Source organism: Sebastes umbrosus, chromosome 7 (assembly GCF_015220745.1).
Source record: "Sebastes umbrosus isolate fSebUmb1 chromosome 7, fSebUmb1.pri, whole genome shotgun sequence".
NCBI classification, from domain to species: domain Eukaryota; kingdom Metazoa; phylum Chordata; class Actinopteri; order Perciformes; family Sebastidae; genus Sebastes; species Sebastes umbrosus.
In genome coordinates, this window is record NC_051275.1 from 19,341,672 (window position 1) to 19,357,671 (window position 16,000).

Genomic DNA, 16,000 nt, shown 5'->3' on the forward strand with positions numbered 1-16,000 from the left:
AAAAAAGTAGATTTCCAATCCTGAGCAAAACCCCCGCGAAATGCCTCGTTTCACTATCAGCATTTGATCGATTCGGTCTGATAACATTTGGAAAGCCTAGAAGAGCCGCACAATTGAATTATTTTAACCTCATTCAAGTTAGTATAGGGCTAAACCGGAAGTTAACTGCCTCGGCCGGCGGAAGTCTGTAAGATGGCCAACAAGAAGGGTCGTATATACTCTACATATGTAATCAACCTTCACCTGCCATTGGGCGTAGTTTCAGAGCCTTCAACGGACAAGCCCCCAGAGTCTCAGAGCAGAGAATAATGCTTATTTTTTCACAATTTTGAAACCTAATTTTATATACTTAGCGACACATATTTGTTTTTGCTTTACCAGGACTTTAAGTTTATGATGTTCATATAAAAGATGAAGTAGGAGAAATGTTCGAGGACTAGCAAAGTATTACATCTGGTGAGGCTGTTAAACATTTATGATAACTGTGTGAGTGGTTTTATCCCAGACATTTTGTCATCATGGTGCTGTGTGTCTTGTAAAGACAAACACCCCGTAGAGTCGATAGTCGCGTTACTTTTTGGAGCAACTTGCTGCTTAAATTTGCATATGAATGAGGAAATCTCCTTAATCCTTAATGTGGTATGTGAAGAAGTACGTTGTTATATAAATAGTTTCTAATGAATTCATTCATTAGCTTAATTAGTGAACTCATTAGCATAGCAGGTTATGTTTAATATATCATTTGTGATTATGATGGGAGCAACTCCTCCAGTGGCTCGTCTCACAGTTTGGTGGATACTCAGGTTGCACTATACAGGTTTGTTATAACTCTGCCTTTCCTGAGCCATCAATGTGTGTCTGACCCAGTCGTGGCTAATATTAGCCATGGAGAATCATAGGTCTGAATAGTGTTAATTGTCTATGTATGTTGTGTAATGTCTGATAAAGAGCTCTACTGCTACAACTTGTAAGTAGATTCAGCATTAGAGCATGTACTGGGTGTGTAGCCTGTGAATGGTGACGCGTGGCTCGTCAATGCTACTGATCAGTTCCCCGGGGGGCGCTGAGCGGCTCGATGGGGCTGAAGGTCGCTGTGTCCTCTGGGATGGAGGAGTATAAATGCTGGAGCCTCTGGCCTCTGTTTCCTGCTGCTTGCTGGAGAGGGCATGAAGAGCAGTGTACGCAGAGGCAAGAGGAAGAGGCTTTACGCGCTGGTAAAAGGTACCACAGGTAAGGCACCGCAGGAGAGGAGGTGAGGCTCTGTGAAGACGGGGGGTGGGGCTGGTTTGTGAGTTTGTGATGCAACTTTTCTGATCCACTTTTCTAAAGAAGGCGGCGTTTGTGTTTTAATGTGGTTCGTGTTTACACTGCAGTTGTGATTTCAGCAAGCGATTACTGATTTTGTTTAAGATCTTTCTCTCAACTAGCTCTTTTTAACACCAAAATCAAGCAAACAGTTGGATGTTGAATGATAAAGTTGTTAGCAGTTCTATTCCAAAAGTTGTCAAAGCTTTGCAATCGACCATCTGTTCTATGTGGGTCACAGGATCCGCCATGTTGGACATTGATCTCTGTGCTTTGATTGTAGCACAGGAAAGCAGGTCACTGGTTTTCCTAAACTGTGAAACTATCAATTTCCCCTCTGCCCTAAAGCTTTAAATCCCAGCATAATTAAAACCGTAGGCCATGGATGGAGGACATAAACCATGTAGGGGTGACATAGATGATTTTGAAGGATTACATGAGAAGCTTTTTTTAAACACTGGTTGAACAGTGATGAAGGGATATCACTATAACATAAAATAATCTGTCAAAATTTTGCTTCAGATTTGAAGTACACTCCAGTGGGATATTAAAGGAATGATTCGGGTGTTTTGAGGTGGGGTTGTATGAGGTACTTAATCAGTGTATTACTTACAGTAGATGACGGTCGGCACGCCCCCAGTTTGGAGAAACAGACAGGAGTACCGACACCGGAGCAAAGCAATACAGTAGAAAAGTAAAAGTAAGTAAAAAAAAAAAAGATATCTGTTTAAGTGTACGCTATATTTAAAATATTTTCCGACGTTGAACTGAAAGTGAAACGTATTTATAGTGTTTTTGTCATCTGAGCCTGTTGGCTTCAAAGAGAGCATAAATAAGTTTCACTTTCAGTTCAGTTCCCCATCGGAAGGGGCTGTCTGATGGCAAGATAAAGTGGTGAAAAATATTCTAAATATAGTGTACACTTAAATGACTATCGATTTTTTTTAAAAAACTTTTAGGTGGCTAAAATACGTTTTTCTGCCGTCCCCGGCCAGCACACAGCACTGTATTGCTTTGCTCCGGTGTCGGTGCTCCTGTCTGTTTCTCCAAGCTGGGGGCGTGCTGACCGTCATCTACTAAAAGTAATACACTGACTATGGATAAGTACCTCATACAACCCCACTTCAAATAATTCAAACTATTTCATTTTAACTTTGCTGTTCATCAAACTTTCAATGACTCCCTGCATTATGTAACTGCAGCTGGCACAGATGATTTAACTGCTGGCACTGACATTAGCTGGACCGGTGCATTTTTTGGTGCCTGAAACACTAAATAGAGTGATATCAGAGGAACTAATAACATTAGGCAGTGCAGTAATGGCAGGTGGCCAGATTGGGCCAACATTATATTGTTACACTATGGAAACAACTGCCCTCACAATGCCATTATGCATCGTTCAGTCATCTCTCTGGTTACTCCTATCTGCGCTGCAATCATACCATTTCCTGTGGTAAATGGTATGTCGTTACTTTGGCTTTATTTAATCATTTGATTTTTTTTTTTTTTTTTTCATCTTCCGTCTTGTCTTCATCTGTCTTGCCTGAACACATTCACTCCTTTTGTCACATCGCTCCCGGCTCCTGAACCTAATGCACTTAATTTCCTCATGGCGGACTCTCTGCTACTTCCTCTCCTGACATGACCCTCCCTGTTATTCACCCTGATACACACCTCCACATATGTGCTCCCTTCTGGTTGGAGATTGCAGAGTGCACTGTAGCCCCAGTTGCAATGGAGGACAGTGACCATGAGGTTCACTCTTCATCAGAGGAGCAGGACTCCTGCCCTGCCTCCCCTAATCACAACAGGGACCATGATGTTGAACAGGTACCAGTGACACCCCCCAAAAACTCCCTATTTAATTCCCCTTCTAGTGGCAGTCAACTGTTGAGCCTCAACAAAAAGCAATATACTGTATATGTATTTTACAGATTTTTACAGACCAAAAGTTATAGTATACTTTTACCCCTCAGCTAATGCATAGTGCATAATCATAACATGAGTGCAGAGTCACAGTATGGGCCTACAGCTGAATTTAAATGGCCTCATTGCTTTCTGAACACCACTGCATTATTTATCTTTGTGCTCGACTAGCAGGGAGACTTTAGTTTGTGGTAACTGGAATCCAGCAGCCTACACTTCAGCTGTGTATCCCCTTACAGGAACTTAGTTATTTTTTATTTTAGCTTTGTGACAGCTTAGTGTGGAAATCCAGAAGCGTATACACCCTAATGCCTGAAATTGTCCTTGTCCTCTAATAACAACCATAAAGAAGGCTTTGTTGCCTCACATTAGCGCTGCAAAATTTATGAAGTGGTCAGGATATTTATAATCCATGATGTAGGAAAAACTCCCTCTCTGCTTCCAGGAATGAACAATTAAATGTATGCCCAAGTATTACAGCTCATTCATTATTAGTTTCATAGCAATGAAATAACGCACAAATCCACTGAGATAGATGTTTGCTATTATTATTCACCTCTAACATGATCCATCCTCTTTGATGATTGATTATAAATTGCACCTTACACGTCACAATATTGCGACCGTTTCTAAAAGTGTGCATTTTCCACCCTTTGGGATCTCGATCCCTTCCCCTCCACATCGACACTTGACCTCTCCTCCACCCAATCTTCGCCTCCGCCCTCTATTTTGTTTCCCACCCGTTCCTCTGCACCCCTTCAACCGTGGTGTCTCTCTAGCATTCAAGCCATTCAGATGACTCCGAGGTGGAGAACATAATGCAAGACCCTCACCACCAAGGAGGGCACGGCGACCATGACCACGAGCACCACCACCACCACCACCATCATGGCCATGAGCCTCATGATGCAGACAGGGAAGCTGAGGGCGAAGACCGCCCCCACACCCCGTCGTATTTGCGTCCCCCCGTGGCGGGCAGGGCGCAGTCGGATTCGTGTTCAGAGCCCAGTTTACCGCAGAGCAGAAGTGTGGAGTTTGACTTGTCGTCAGTCCCCATCAGTCCCACCAGGCCCAAGAGTCCCTGGGGTCGATTTGACCCGTACGGCAATAATGAGGTAACATGAGGAGGAGAAACCCAGGGAGGATGAACGAGATCTGTGTGGTTCAGTTCTGCTAAAGGCGATGTGGTTGTTGTGTGCTGTAATGTATTGAACGATACAAAGACAGTTCATAGGATGTGACTGAGCGTGTGCCTAAAACCAACATGCTGCTCTATGTGGTTAAAAGGTTGATTTGTGCTCATTTTTTTCTGGTGGATCAGGGTGTGATTGGAGCTCTGAGATGGTAGCGATGCTTTTCACGTTTGTCGTTTATTTAAGTGTCAAACTTTTTGTGGGAAAGTTAACTTACTGTGAATGGGACAAGCACATTTTGGTTGATGACCGAGCTGAATAATTACTTTTACACAATTATATATATGGTAATGTGTGCTTCCCTGATGTATCATTTCATCTTTCTGTGTATTTTCCAGGACCACGACAAGGAATACGTGGGTTTTGCGACGCTGCCAAACCAGGTGCACCGCAAGTCAGTGAAGAAGGGATTTGACTTCACGCTCATGGTGGCAGGTAAATCCTTGTTTGCACATTCACAGACATTTGATCTTAAGCCCACCTTTTACTTTGAAGAGACTGCTAATCACCAAGTCTTAAACTTGGCTCTATTCGTCTTTGTTGTTCTTTGTTTGAAGGGGAGTCTGGCCTGGGAAAGTCCACGCTGGTCAACAGTCTCTTTCTCACAGATCTTTACAAAGATAGGAAGCTGCTCAATGCTGAAGGTGAGGGAGCCACAGCTTTTGATATACTTTTTTTCTGTTTTATTTTGTTAAATATTTGCCCTACAATATGTCAATTCTGATATTAAGAACAGTGGCCTGTTTGTGTCCTCTCCCTAGAGCGAATCACACAAACAGTAGAAATCACCAAACACACAGTGGATATAGAAGAGAAAGGTGTCAAACTGAAGCTCACCATCGTGGACACCCCTGGGTTTGGGGATGCTGTAAACAACACTGAATGGTACATGTCAAACATCCTAAATGAATAACTTGAAATAGAAAGAAAATGACCAAAATGAGCAGAGCTCAGCAGGATAACCTAATTTTAGCTGTGCCGTGTTTAAAAAGTCATGTGCAGTATTTAGGCTGTTGCATTGCCTCGGAGACTGAATGTCCCAGTGTGTTTCTGCTCTAGCTGGAAGTCAGTGGCTGACTATATCGACCAGCAGTTTGAGCAGTACTTCAGGGACGAGAGTGGCCTCAACCGCAAGAACATCCAGGACAACCGCGTACACTGCTGCCTCTATTTCATCTCACCCTTTGGTCATGGGTATGGCAAATCATCAGTGCTCTCTCTCTCTCTGTTATCACTCCTAATAATGGGGAATATTAACTCCTTTCTACTGCAGTATGTATAGTCTGTGCTGCTGGCATTTGCATCAGGCTAGTGACTTTACTTTCCCTAAATTACATGCATGCTCATACACAGCTTTTTTTTCCTGCACACACACACACAACCACTTGATTTGTCGTAAACATCCAGCGCACCAGTATTTACTTGTAGTGCATTCGGTCTCATAAATTGTTAATGCAGTGGGCTCCCGCCCGGAGTTAAAACAGTTCTCAGCTGCCTTCAGGTGAATTAACATCTAGTGCAGAGCTTTCACTCTAATCAATAGTTTGTGCTGATGTGGTGCTTTTTGCCGCAGTTGTGCACATGCACCGTTCCACATGACTGGGCTCATTAAAGAACAACTATGCCATCAACCTCAAGTAATGCTGCAGTGCATTTTTAAAGTCACATTGATGGAGAAACTGCTCCCTCTGTTGATGAGCTTCAGCCATTACTCATCAGACACCAAGAGGTCACTTAGAGAGCAAACCTCTGCCACCGCTGATTGGCCAGAGACATCATCCTATTAAGTCAAATCAATGTCCTCAGGCTGCCAACGTATAATTACAGTCACGCTAAAAAGAAACATGTTTATTGGTAGAAAAACACACATCTTGATTATCATGAAGATAAATGGCTTGTCCCTTGATTCCAACAACTGTCATTTATGGAAATCTGTTCCTATGTTTTCAAGATAACCCACTGATTTGAGGGTATATTTAGTCTCACCGTACTTACCGTACATGTATGTTTCGTGTCTCTTCTAGCCTCCGGCCTTTGGATGTGGAATTTATGAAAGCTCTACATGAGAAGGTTAACATCGTCCCCATCTTGGCCAAAGCAGACACACTCACCCCTACTGAGGTCAAGAAAAAGAAAATCAAGGCAAGGCTGATCTCAGTCAATAAACTGTTCATCTATACATGTGTTTCATCCCATAAATCAATCTGTTATTACGTTGCAGAGAACTAATTTATCATGTCATTTACAGTCCAAAAATACATATTTTCACGCTGTACTTTCTTTGTCATCTGTTTCCCCGTAGATCCGAGAGGAGATCGAGCAATATGGTATCAAGATATACCAGTTCCCTGACTGTGACTCTGACGAAGATGACGACTTTAAGCAGCAGGACCTTCAGCTGAAGGTGAGAGGCAGAGCTGCCAGGTATCTTTCTCTCTGCTCTTTCTGTCCATTGTATTTCCGTTTGGAGTTTGCAGGCTGTCAAAGTCAGCACAACACTTTGTTGACATGTGCAAAACTGGATGCTCACATGGATCATTCAATAAACAAGAATAGACATCGCTAATAGCAAGTATAGTATGATACATTTTTATGCCTCTGTGTCGATGACAGCTGTGGCCAGAGGCATTATGTTTTAAGGTTGTCCCTCCGTCCAACCCATTCTCATGAACGTGATATCTCAGTAAGGCCTTGATCGAATTTCTTCAAATTGGGCATAAACGTCCACTTGGCCTCAAGAATGAACTGAGTAGAAGGTTACTGTGACTTCACAAAACACATTTTTGGCCATAACTTAAGAATTCACATGCTTATTATGACAATTTCACACAATTGTCTAATAAAATGTTTAATTTTATCTAATAAAATGATGAAGTGATAACATTTTGGACAGACATGGATGTTAACTGCAACTTGCCTGGTTGGTGAAAGCATACAAATGCAAGGCGGTAATTCTAGTTTTTCATTTTTAGACATTGAAGAATTAGAAGATTAGAAGAAGAATTAGAAAATGATCCACTTAATGGAGTATAGTGATGTTAAATGAATATACAGAACCTATAACACAAAACCTTGGCAGTCAGTCCACTACTGACTACACAGTCTTGATGAGTCAACAGTTTTTTTGCTCTCCTGGCATCATGAGCTGGCAGCGAGGACACAGTCAGTGTGCCAGTATATCTCTCTTTGCTTCTGTCCTTGGGCAGCCTCTGATAAGAGCACTTTGTGTGTTAACTGCAGCAGAGAAATGACAAATGGGAATAAAAGATGAAAGAATTTAAATAATGAATGGGAAGTTAATTCAGATGAGAGTAAGCAGAAATGAGAAAGAAGGGTAAGATGGCACTGAGGAGACAGATGTGGAAAGCTAAAAACATAACAATAAACACATCTGTACTGCATCACTCACTGGTCGAACCTTAACTAATCTACACCCTCTCCTGCCAGATATCTTTGAAACATCGTTTTGATTTCACAATCCTTTTCTGTTCTCCCAACAAGGAAAGCATTCCCTTTGCAGTGATTGGCAGCAACACAGTGGTGGAGGCCAAAGGGAAGAGGGTGCGAGGCCGACTCTATCCCTGGGGCATCGTGGAGGGTAAGCCCATTCTCCTACTGCATCACAAGTTAGATCATTTTAGTAACAAGAATGTAAAACAGCCTTTAGAGATGCTGCACACATGTTGTATTGATGTACATACAGAGAAAGTTGCTAGTGACAATGACGGTGCTTGCGTGTGCGTGTTCATTAATCCTTCATTCTTTTTACATTTTTATTCTGCATGATTCGGTATCAGCAGTTTTTGAAGAATGCTAAATATGTTGTTGAAATTGATCCTCACTCTGTGGTTTGCAGTGGAGAACTCGTCACACTGTGACTTCGTGAAGCTGAGGAACATGCTCGTTCGCACACATATGCAAGATCTGAAGGACGTGACCCGGGAGACCCACTACGAGAACTACAGGGCCCATTGCATCCAGAGCATGACCCGCATGGTTGTGAAGGAACGAAACCGCAAGTAAGCTTACATTGAAGCACGGGGACACCTTTACATACTGCAATGAAGTGTAGAAGAAGGCAAAGTCCCTCCCCTTCCGGTGGATCCCATGGGAACTTTTTTTGGAAAAAAATATGTAGCCTACAGTAGTCAACAGCGAGAGACAAATATTTTTTTTATCCCGTTTGAATGGCGCCATGAATCATACATATGATGTTTGTCAATTTAAAAGATAATTTTGCAAGTCAAGAAAGTCTCAGTTTGTCATAGATTTTGTCGTAGTATCATTTGTGTGAAACTGCTCAGTGAACTACATCTCTCATCTCGCACAATATACAGTACGTCAACAACACTAGCTAGCTGGCTAACTTAGCTATGTTCCATGCACAGATGAAACGTTATCTTACCTGATGTGTTTTATTCAGCGACTACTTGTCTTTTTATCAGCCGTGAAGTGAAAGAACTTGCAAGACCATTTGCTTGTGTGAGTACATCCCAGTACAAAACACACAATAACCATAGCTTCAGCAAAAGAGATCACTTGCGCGACGTTTGGGTGTGTAGCCTTTCTCATTATGTATTTTCACAGTCTTATACTTCAACAGCTTTACAACAAACTGAGACTTTCTTGACTTGCAAAAGTGACAAACATCACATGTGTGATTCATGGCACAAAAAATATTGACTACCGTTCATGGTGGTCAACTAGAAGGTGCGGGACTTCCCCTCTCTGTATCAAGAGATAAGAATAATAGAAAATATAGACATATAAAGAACAATATTTTTTAAGAGAAATCAGTTAAAAATTGTTTTTAAAAAATTGTTTTCCTTGGAGCTCTAATCCATTACTTACATTTATTCACTTTTAAAACATTTGGATTTATATCCTTGAAATTTAGGTAGCTTTTAGTGTATTTTATAGGTTAAGATTGCTTCTGTTTTTATCCTCACAGGCACATGCAAATTAGTTAATCTATTTCCTGATTCTTTTGTTAGTTTAAAAGTGATAAGAAAAGTGGTAATGAGATCTGTCAACAGCATTAGATAGACAGTAACTAATTACCGAGTGCCCGAGGCAGATTTAAATGACTTTATCTGTTGTGCAGATGACAGTTTTTGAGCTTGGATGATGATTGTGATAAGTAGACTTACAACACTGAAGATCAGCCACAGCTCTGATGTCTGTGTACGTAGTTTCCTCTAAGACATTGACGTCTCTGGGCACCATGATATTGCCATACTCTACACAGATGCACAGTATGTTTATCTGCTACCAAACATTTTCCATGTTTAGTGTCTTTTACAGATCCTCAGTCAAATCCCTCATTCACTATGATTAGCCAATGACAAGTCAGATCCAGACCCACCCAGCATTTTAGTCTCGCCCTCTGTGTTACAATAAATGTTGAATTTCTCTATAACATGTACCTCTCCGCAGTAAACTAACCAGAGAGAGCGGCACAGACTTCCCCCTCCCCCCGCCGCCCGGAACGGCAGACACCGAGACGGAAAAGCTCATCCGAGAGAAAGATGAGGAGGTACGGCACGCCGAGCAACAACCGGACTCGCACCACCAAAATGATCACCAGTCTGAACACAACTTTGCCCACCATGAGCACACAGAGCCTCAGCCCAACGCAGAGACACACTCAGAACACAGAGATATGTCTGATGAAGCCCTCTGAGTGTCTTTAGCTCGCAGATTTTGTTTACCCGTGAGCTTTCTGTGAAGTACATTCGGGTCATGTTTTCTGAGGTTGACAATGAGTAGCCTCAAAAACATGAATGGGTGTAATTGTACATTCAAACCGCTACTCCCCTGTCCTCGCAAGTCCTTTGAACCTTTGAAATGGATACAGTAGGAAAAGAGCAATGTTTAATAATCCCACTTTTGAGACTGATCTTAACCCTGCGTTGGTAAAACTTGTTCCATGGCAGGTTCTACACAGACAGTGCGTTTTAAACAAGGTACTAATATTGTTAGAATTCAACAATAATTTCTAATACCCCAGCGATTATATTCAAGGGCTAAATAAAATTGGTATGAAATATGATATAAATTGTTTATTTGGTTAGAAGATATATTCTTAGAGAAAATAACATTAGATGAAATATTATTCCTTTTATTTAAATTCTTTACATACAGTGTGAGCCCAGTCACTGTGATTACTTCCCAGTTAAGGTAACTGAAGATGAACTCAGCAGACATACAGAATTGTACATGGTGTTAGTTTTCATTATAATCAAATACAGCTGATGATACATCTGTTCATGGTGAAGGAACAAACATTATCCCCACTTCCCCACTAAATCTATTTATTTGATCAAATAAAGAGATCATTTCTCCTCCTTTGTTTTTATTTTTTTGTGTAGCCAACATTAAAATGTGGTTAAACATGACAATAGAGTTGCGACGATTAAATAATCGATTCATCTGCAACTATTTTCATAATTGTTCAAGCCCAAATGCAAAACAATTCATGTTTCCAACTTCTCAAATGAGATGTCACTGTGGGCTGTAGGAAACTGTGACTGGTATGTTTCCTGTTGCTGTGTAAACCTAGTGTGTAGTCGATTATTTTCATTATCGATGAATCAGACAATTAATAGAAAACGAATCGTCTGATTCATCAATTATTTTAATTTTCAATAAATCGGACAATTAGTTTTCGATTAATTGGTTACTCAAAATCATTTTTAATAATCCGTGACACTGTACTGTCTCACAATGTGTTGGGAAAGTGGAAAAAGGGAAATGTTTTGCCGTTGGGTGCTATATTCAACACATACAGTACTACAAAAAAAGCACAGTCACAATACTGCATGTGTTTGTTGCTCCGACAGTTTAGCTGAATTCCAACAATTGATATGATAAATCTGAAAGAGCAAATATTTGAGTTTAAGTCTTTTGATTCCCCTTAAACCAAAGAACTCAACATGATTAATTGGTTAACCACATATGTTGCCGTAATATTGAATACACCGTAGTGTGGGTGAAGAGGCAGGTGGAGGAGCAGCCAGGGGTTCCCTGCAGTTGTTCAGCTCAGGTCACGTGATCTAAAATGAACAGTCTGATCTCTCGAGTTATTATTGATTTGGTGTCTGTGCAGTCATGAGTAAATAATTAGTCTGTATAAAAAGCTGCACCGCCTGTTAACATCCCCAGATTTTACACCATCATACATTAAACATAACAGTAGATGTGTAAACTTGTGGATGTGTCAAATCAAACCGCGGCACTAACACTTTTTCTCCTCTCTTTTGACAGTTGCGGCGGATGCAGGAGATGCTGCAGAGGATCCAGGATCAAATGCACACTCAGAAAGAAGGCTATTAACACAGGACAGCCCCGTGTACATGTCTGTCTGTAACTGGGATAAAAAATAAACACCCAGGAAACCTTTATTCCTCTCTAGAACATTGACATCCCTATGTGTCCACCCAACCACCACTCAACCTCATCAACAGCACGTTACACTTGGATCAGGGACCTGCGAGGAGGTGGTAAGATGTTCTGACATTTGCAGCCTCCCTTTATCCTCTCTGACATTAAGACACCACTGCTGCAAAACACTTCACCCTCCACTCTTCTGTTTTCTGTTCTGTAGACTTTAAAATAATTAAAAAACAGGTTTGTTGTTTGTTTGAATAAACTTTAATGGTAAGGAAGGAGGAATAGCAGCTTGTGTTGCGATCTGATATCTGAACTTTATTTAGCCACATGATCACAGGGTTGTTTTATTTTATTTTATACATGAGATCTGATATGAGGTTTACATGTGGTGACCAGCTCTTTTTAATTTTTTTAAAGCACACTTTTCTGGTGTTTATTTTTATTATCTCTAAAGGTCAACATGCATACTGTAATAATTTAATTTTCTATATTACTCATAAACATTTGTTCTACTGTTTTTTCATCTTTTATGTGTTCCTGGTTTTATTTAAACTACACTTATGTATGGATGGTTGTTTTATGTATATTTCTCTTCAGCCGAGGTACCTGCTGGTTAATTTGGTTTAATCTTAATGCTAGGATTGTTTCGATTCCTTTAAATTAATTTTTATCAGTTCTGCATGTTTTTCACAGTTGCCACCTCTGCTGCCTGACAGCACGGATGTTAGTGGCTCCGCTCAATGTTGGCCAGTCTTAACTCACTGCAATGCTTACCGACATATCAACATTTAGAATAGTCCAACTTTTACATGACAAAGGAGTCTATTATTATTTGCAGAATTCCCCCAAAACAGAGTTGTTTCAAAGTCAGTTCATCTCATGACAAAACCACCAACAGTTCCCATTGTGAGAACTGATGATACCTGTTAGTTGTTAGAGATGATTAGGACTTTGATAAGACAAGACCCGCTGATTTGCATGAGGTGAGTGTCCAAGGCAAGGGTTGCATCAAAGGCCATGCAGCGTATTTATTTTTGCATGTGTTGTGTGAAGGTTTCTCAAATTGCAGATCAATTTAGTGATCATACGGTTATTTATGGGCAATGAAAAAATGTAGCTACTTGTTGGGGAAAATATATTGAGAGGAGGTGGATTTTTTTATTATTTTATTTTGGTTGGTTATGTCCTTAATTCAAACCCAAATGTTGGATGTGTGCTAACTTTAACGTTTATCGTGTAACCAAAGCCAAACTTAATTGTCCTAAATTTTTGATTTTCCTTTTCAAAGTGTGAATTTTGTTTTGTATTTGACAAGCCAAGAGTAATGAGCAAAATTTATCGGATGAACTTGATTCTCTGTTGTTCCAAGGACAAACTTTTTTTTGGAAATTAGATGACTCTGCCATGTTGTCTGACCTTTGTTATGTAAAAAACAAAAAGAAAAAAGACATTCCTCGAGCTTCTGTCCCTGAGTCAGGTATTACTTTTGTTTCTGAATTTGTTTTATATTAAATTTGTCTTTTGTTATTCTACTTTTTGGAGTATATTTATGTAATAAATTTATAAATGAAATGCGGATGGAGAAGACAATATGTACAAATTCTAATATTGTAATAAAATATGAATATAATTTCATTTTCTCCATCACACATTGGGTTTTGCTTTCATGTTGTGAAAATGTAAAGCAGAATTGAATGCTATGGCTTGATTTTAATAAATGAGTTTAACTTGTATAATATTTTAATCAACTATTAGATTTTCCACCATTTACACAGTGTGTGTTAGGCGACATACTGTAGTTTACTGTAAAATTAGGACTTTTGTTTATGGAGTTCTGAATTAGAGGCAGCTGCAGGTGTGGCCACGCCTCCTCAGATGACCTGCTGCTAACTAACAGCTGGAGTTAATTGCTAGTTTGTCTGTGGTGCATCAGATGTTTGGATAAATTTCTCTAGAGATCTCCCAAAATTAATCTATATTGTTAGCTATGTGTATAAGAGGCTGTTTGAGTGTTAACCTGTAAAGTAATGAGCCTTTGTTGAAGCTAAGGGCACCCTGACTGCTGATGACAGCTGATGCCATCTTGTCCATGGAGGGAGGGCTCCTGATGAAGCTACATGAACACAAGAACTGTGAGTCAGCTCTAACTTTTGTTTAATTACTGCTTCCCTGGTTTTTATACCTATTACCAAATTACACATATTTCTCATCAGGTATTAAGGAAAATGACATAAGCATAATTTCTAAGGTAGGCTTGTTTGCCAGGTAACATAGCCTTCCTTTGAAGCTGATTACAGCATCTCAGGTCATGTGGCCTCATCTTTATTAATAATGGGAGTCATGTTTTGTATGACAACAGGGTGTCTTTAAAAGTATTAAAAGTTGATAAAAACAATAGAGGCCCTTAAAAAATAAAACATTTATGATTTTTTTTCATGAAAAAAAGTTATAGTATGTACATTAATTTCATTGACAAAAAAAGTCATAGTATAGTATGTCAAAAAATTTCAGGGAAAAAAGGTAATATTATAGTATGTCAAAAAATGTCATGAAAAAAGTCATATATATGTCGGTAAATTACGTGGAAAAAAAGTTTCAGTAGTATGTCGGAAAATTTCATGGAAAAAAATTATAGTATAGTATGTCGAAAAATTCCATGAAAAAAAAAGTTATAGTATAGTATGTCGAAAAATTTAATGGAAAAAAAATTATAGTTGACTATGTCGAAACATTTCATGGAAAAAAATTATAGTATGTCGAAACATTTCATGGAAAAAAATTGTAGTATAGTATGTTGAATATTTTCCTGAAAAAAAGTCATAGTATAGTATGTCAAAAATGTTTATTAAAAAAAGTCATTGTACAGCATGTCGATTAATTTTGTGGAGAAAAAAAATCATATTATAGTATGTCGAAAATTTCATGCAAAAAAATTATAGTATAGTATGTTGAAAAATGTCATGAAAAAAGTCATAGTATAGTATATTGAAAAATTTCATTGAAAAAAAATTATAGTAATAAGTAATAGTAATTAATGTACATACTATACTATGACTTTTTTTGATATACTATACTATCATTTTTTTTCCATGAAATTTTTCGACATACTATACTGACTTTTTTTGCATGAAGATTTTTGACATACTATAGTATGACTTTTTTTTCATGACATTTTTCGATATACTATACTATGACCTTTTTCTCATGAAATTTTTCGACATACTATACTATGACTTTTCCATGAAATTTTACGACATACTATACTATAACTTTTTTTCCATTAATTTTTTCGACATACTATGCTATGATTTTTTTTGCATCAAAATTTTTGACATACTATACAATGACTTTTTTTCATGAAATTTTTCGACATACTATACTAACATAAAATATTTCATGGAAAAAATTATAGTATATGTCGAAATATTTAATGAAAAAAGTCATAGTATAGTATGTCGAAAAATGTTATGGAAAAAAAACTTTAGTAGGGTATGTCGAAAACTTTCATGAAAAAAGTCATAGTATGTACATTAATTTCATTGACAAAAAAAAGTATAGTGTGTAGAAAAATTTCATGGAAAAAAGCCATAGTATAGTGTGTCAAAAAAATAAAAAAGTCATAGTATAATATGTTGAATAAAGTCATAGTGTTGTATGTCGAAAAAATAAGTCATAGTATAGTATGTTGAAAAAAATGCTTAAAAGTTATATTATAGTATGTTGAAAAAAGTCATAATATATTATGTCGAAAAAATAAGAAAATCATTGTATAGTATGTCAAAGATGTTCATGAAAAAAGTCATATTATAATATGTCGATTAATTTCGTGGAAAAAAATTATAGTATAGTATGTCGTAAAATTTCATGAAAAAAAGTCATTGTATAGTATGTAAAAAATGTTGATGCAAAAAAAGTCATAGTATAGTATGTCGAAAAATTTCATGGAAAAAAAATGATAGTATAGTATGTCGAAAAAAGTCATGAAAAAAGTCATAGTATACAATGTACATTAATTTCATTGACAAAAAAAGTCATTGTATAGTATGTAGAAAAATGTCATGGAAAAAAAAGCCATAGTATAATATGTTAAAAAAAGTCATAGTGTTGTATGTCGAAAAAATAATTCATAATATAGTATGTTGAAAATTTTCATGAAAAAAAGTCAAAGTATAGTATGTCGAAAA

At 38.3% G+C, this 16,000-nt stretch overlaps 2 protein-coding genes across 6 annotated transcripts in view; both read left to right on the forward strand.

Moving 5' to 3' along the window:
• The window catches only part of LOC119491483 (septin-4-like), a 52,180-nt gene extending 38,717 nt beyond the window's left edge, over nt 1–13,463 (forward strand). For 4 of the 5 annotated variants that reach the window (XM_037775590.1, XM_037775594.1, XM_037775593.1 and 1 more), the window contains 10 exons: nt 4,763–4,859; nt 4,982–5,068; nt 5,186–5,309; nt 5,484–5,618; nt 6,449–6,566; nt 6,727–6,828; nt 7,926–8,022; nt 8,281–8,443; nt 9,861–9,960; nt 10,569–10,771. In XM_037775590.1, the coding sequence (XP_037631518.1) occupies nt 4,763–4,859; nt 4,982–5,068; nt 5,186–5,309; nt 5,484–5,618; nt 6,449–6,566; nt 6,727–6,828; nt 7,926–8,022; nt 8,281–8,443; nt 9,861–9,960; nt 10,569–10,679 (1,134 nt within the window). In that variant the 3' untranslated portion in view covers nt 10,680–10,771. Of the gene's footprint in view, nt 1–4,762; nt 4,860–4,981; nt 5,069–5,185; nt 5,310–5,483; nt 5,619–6,448; nt 6,567–6,726; nt 6,829–7,925; nt 8,023–8,280; nt 8,444–9,860; nt 9,961–10,568; nt 10,772–11,690 lie in introns of those variants that run through there. The other variant, XM_037775592.1, reaches the window with a different exon arrangement.
• On the forward strand, nt 355–4,746 carry LOC119491484 (uncharacterized histidine-rich protein DDB_G0274557-like). Its single transcript, XM_037775595.1, has 3 exons — nt 355–1,252; nt 3,010–3,135; nt 4,011–4,746. The coding sequence occupies exons 2-3, from the start codon at nt 3,040–3,042 to the stop codon at nt 4,353–4,355; spliced, it is 441 nt and encodes a 146-aa protein (XP_037631523.1). The 5' UTR covers nt 355–1,252; nt 3,010–3,039; the 3' UTR covers nt 4,356–4,746.
• Nucleotides 13,464–16,000: the final 2,537 nt, after the last annotated feature.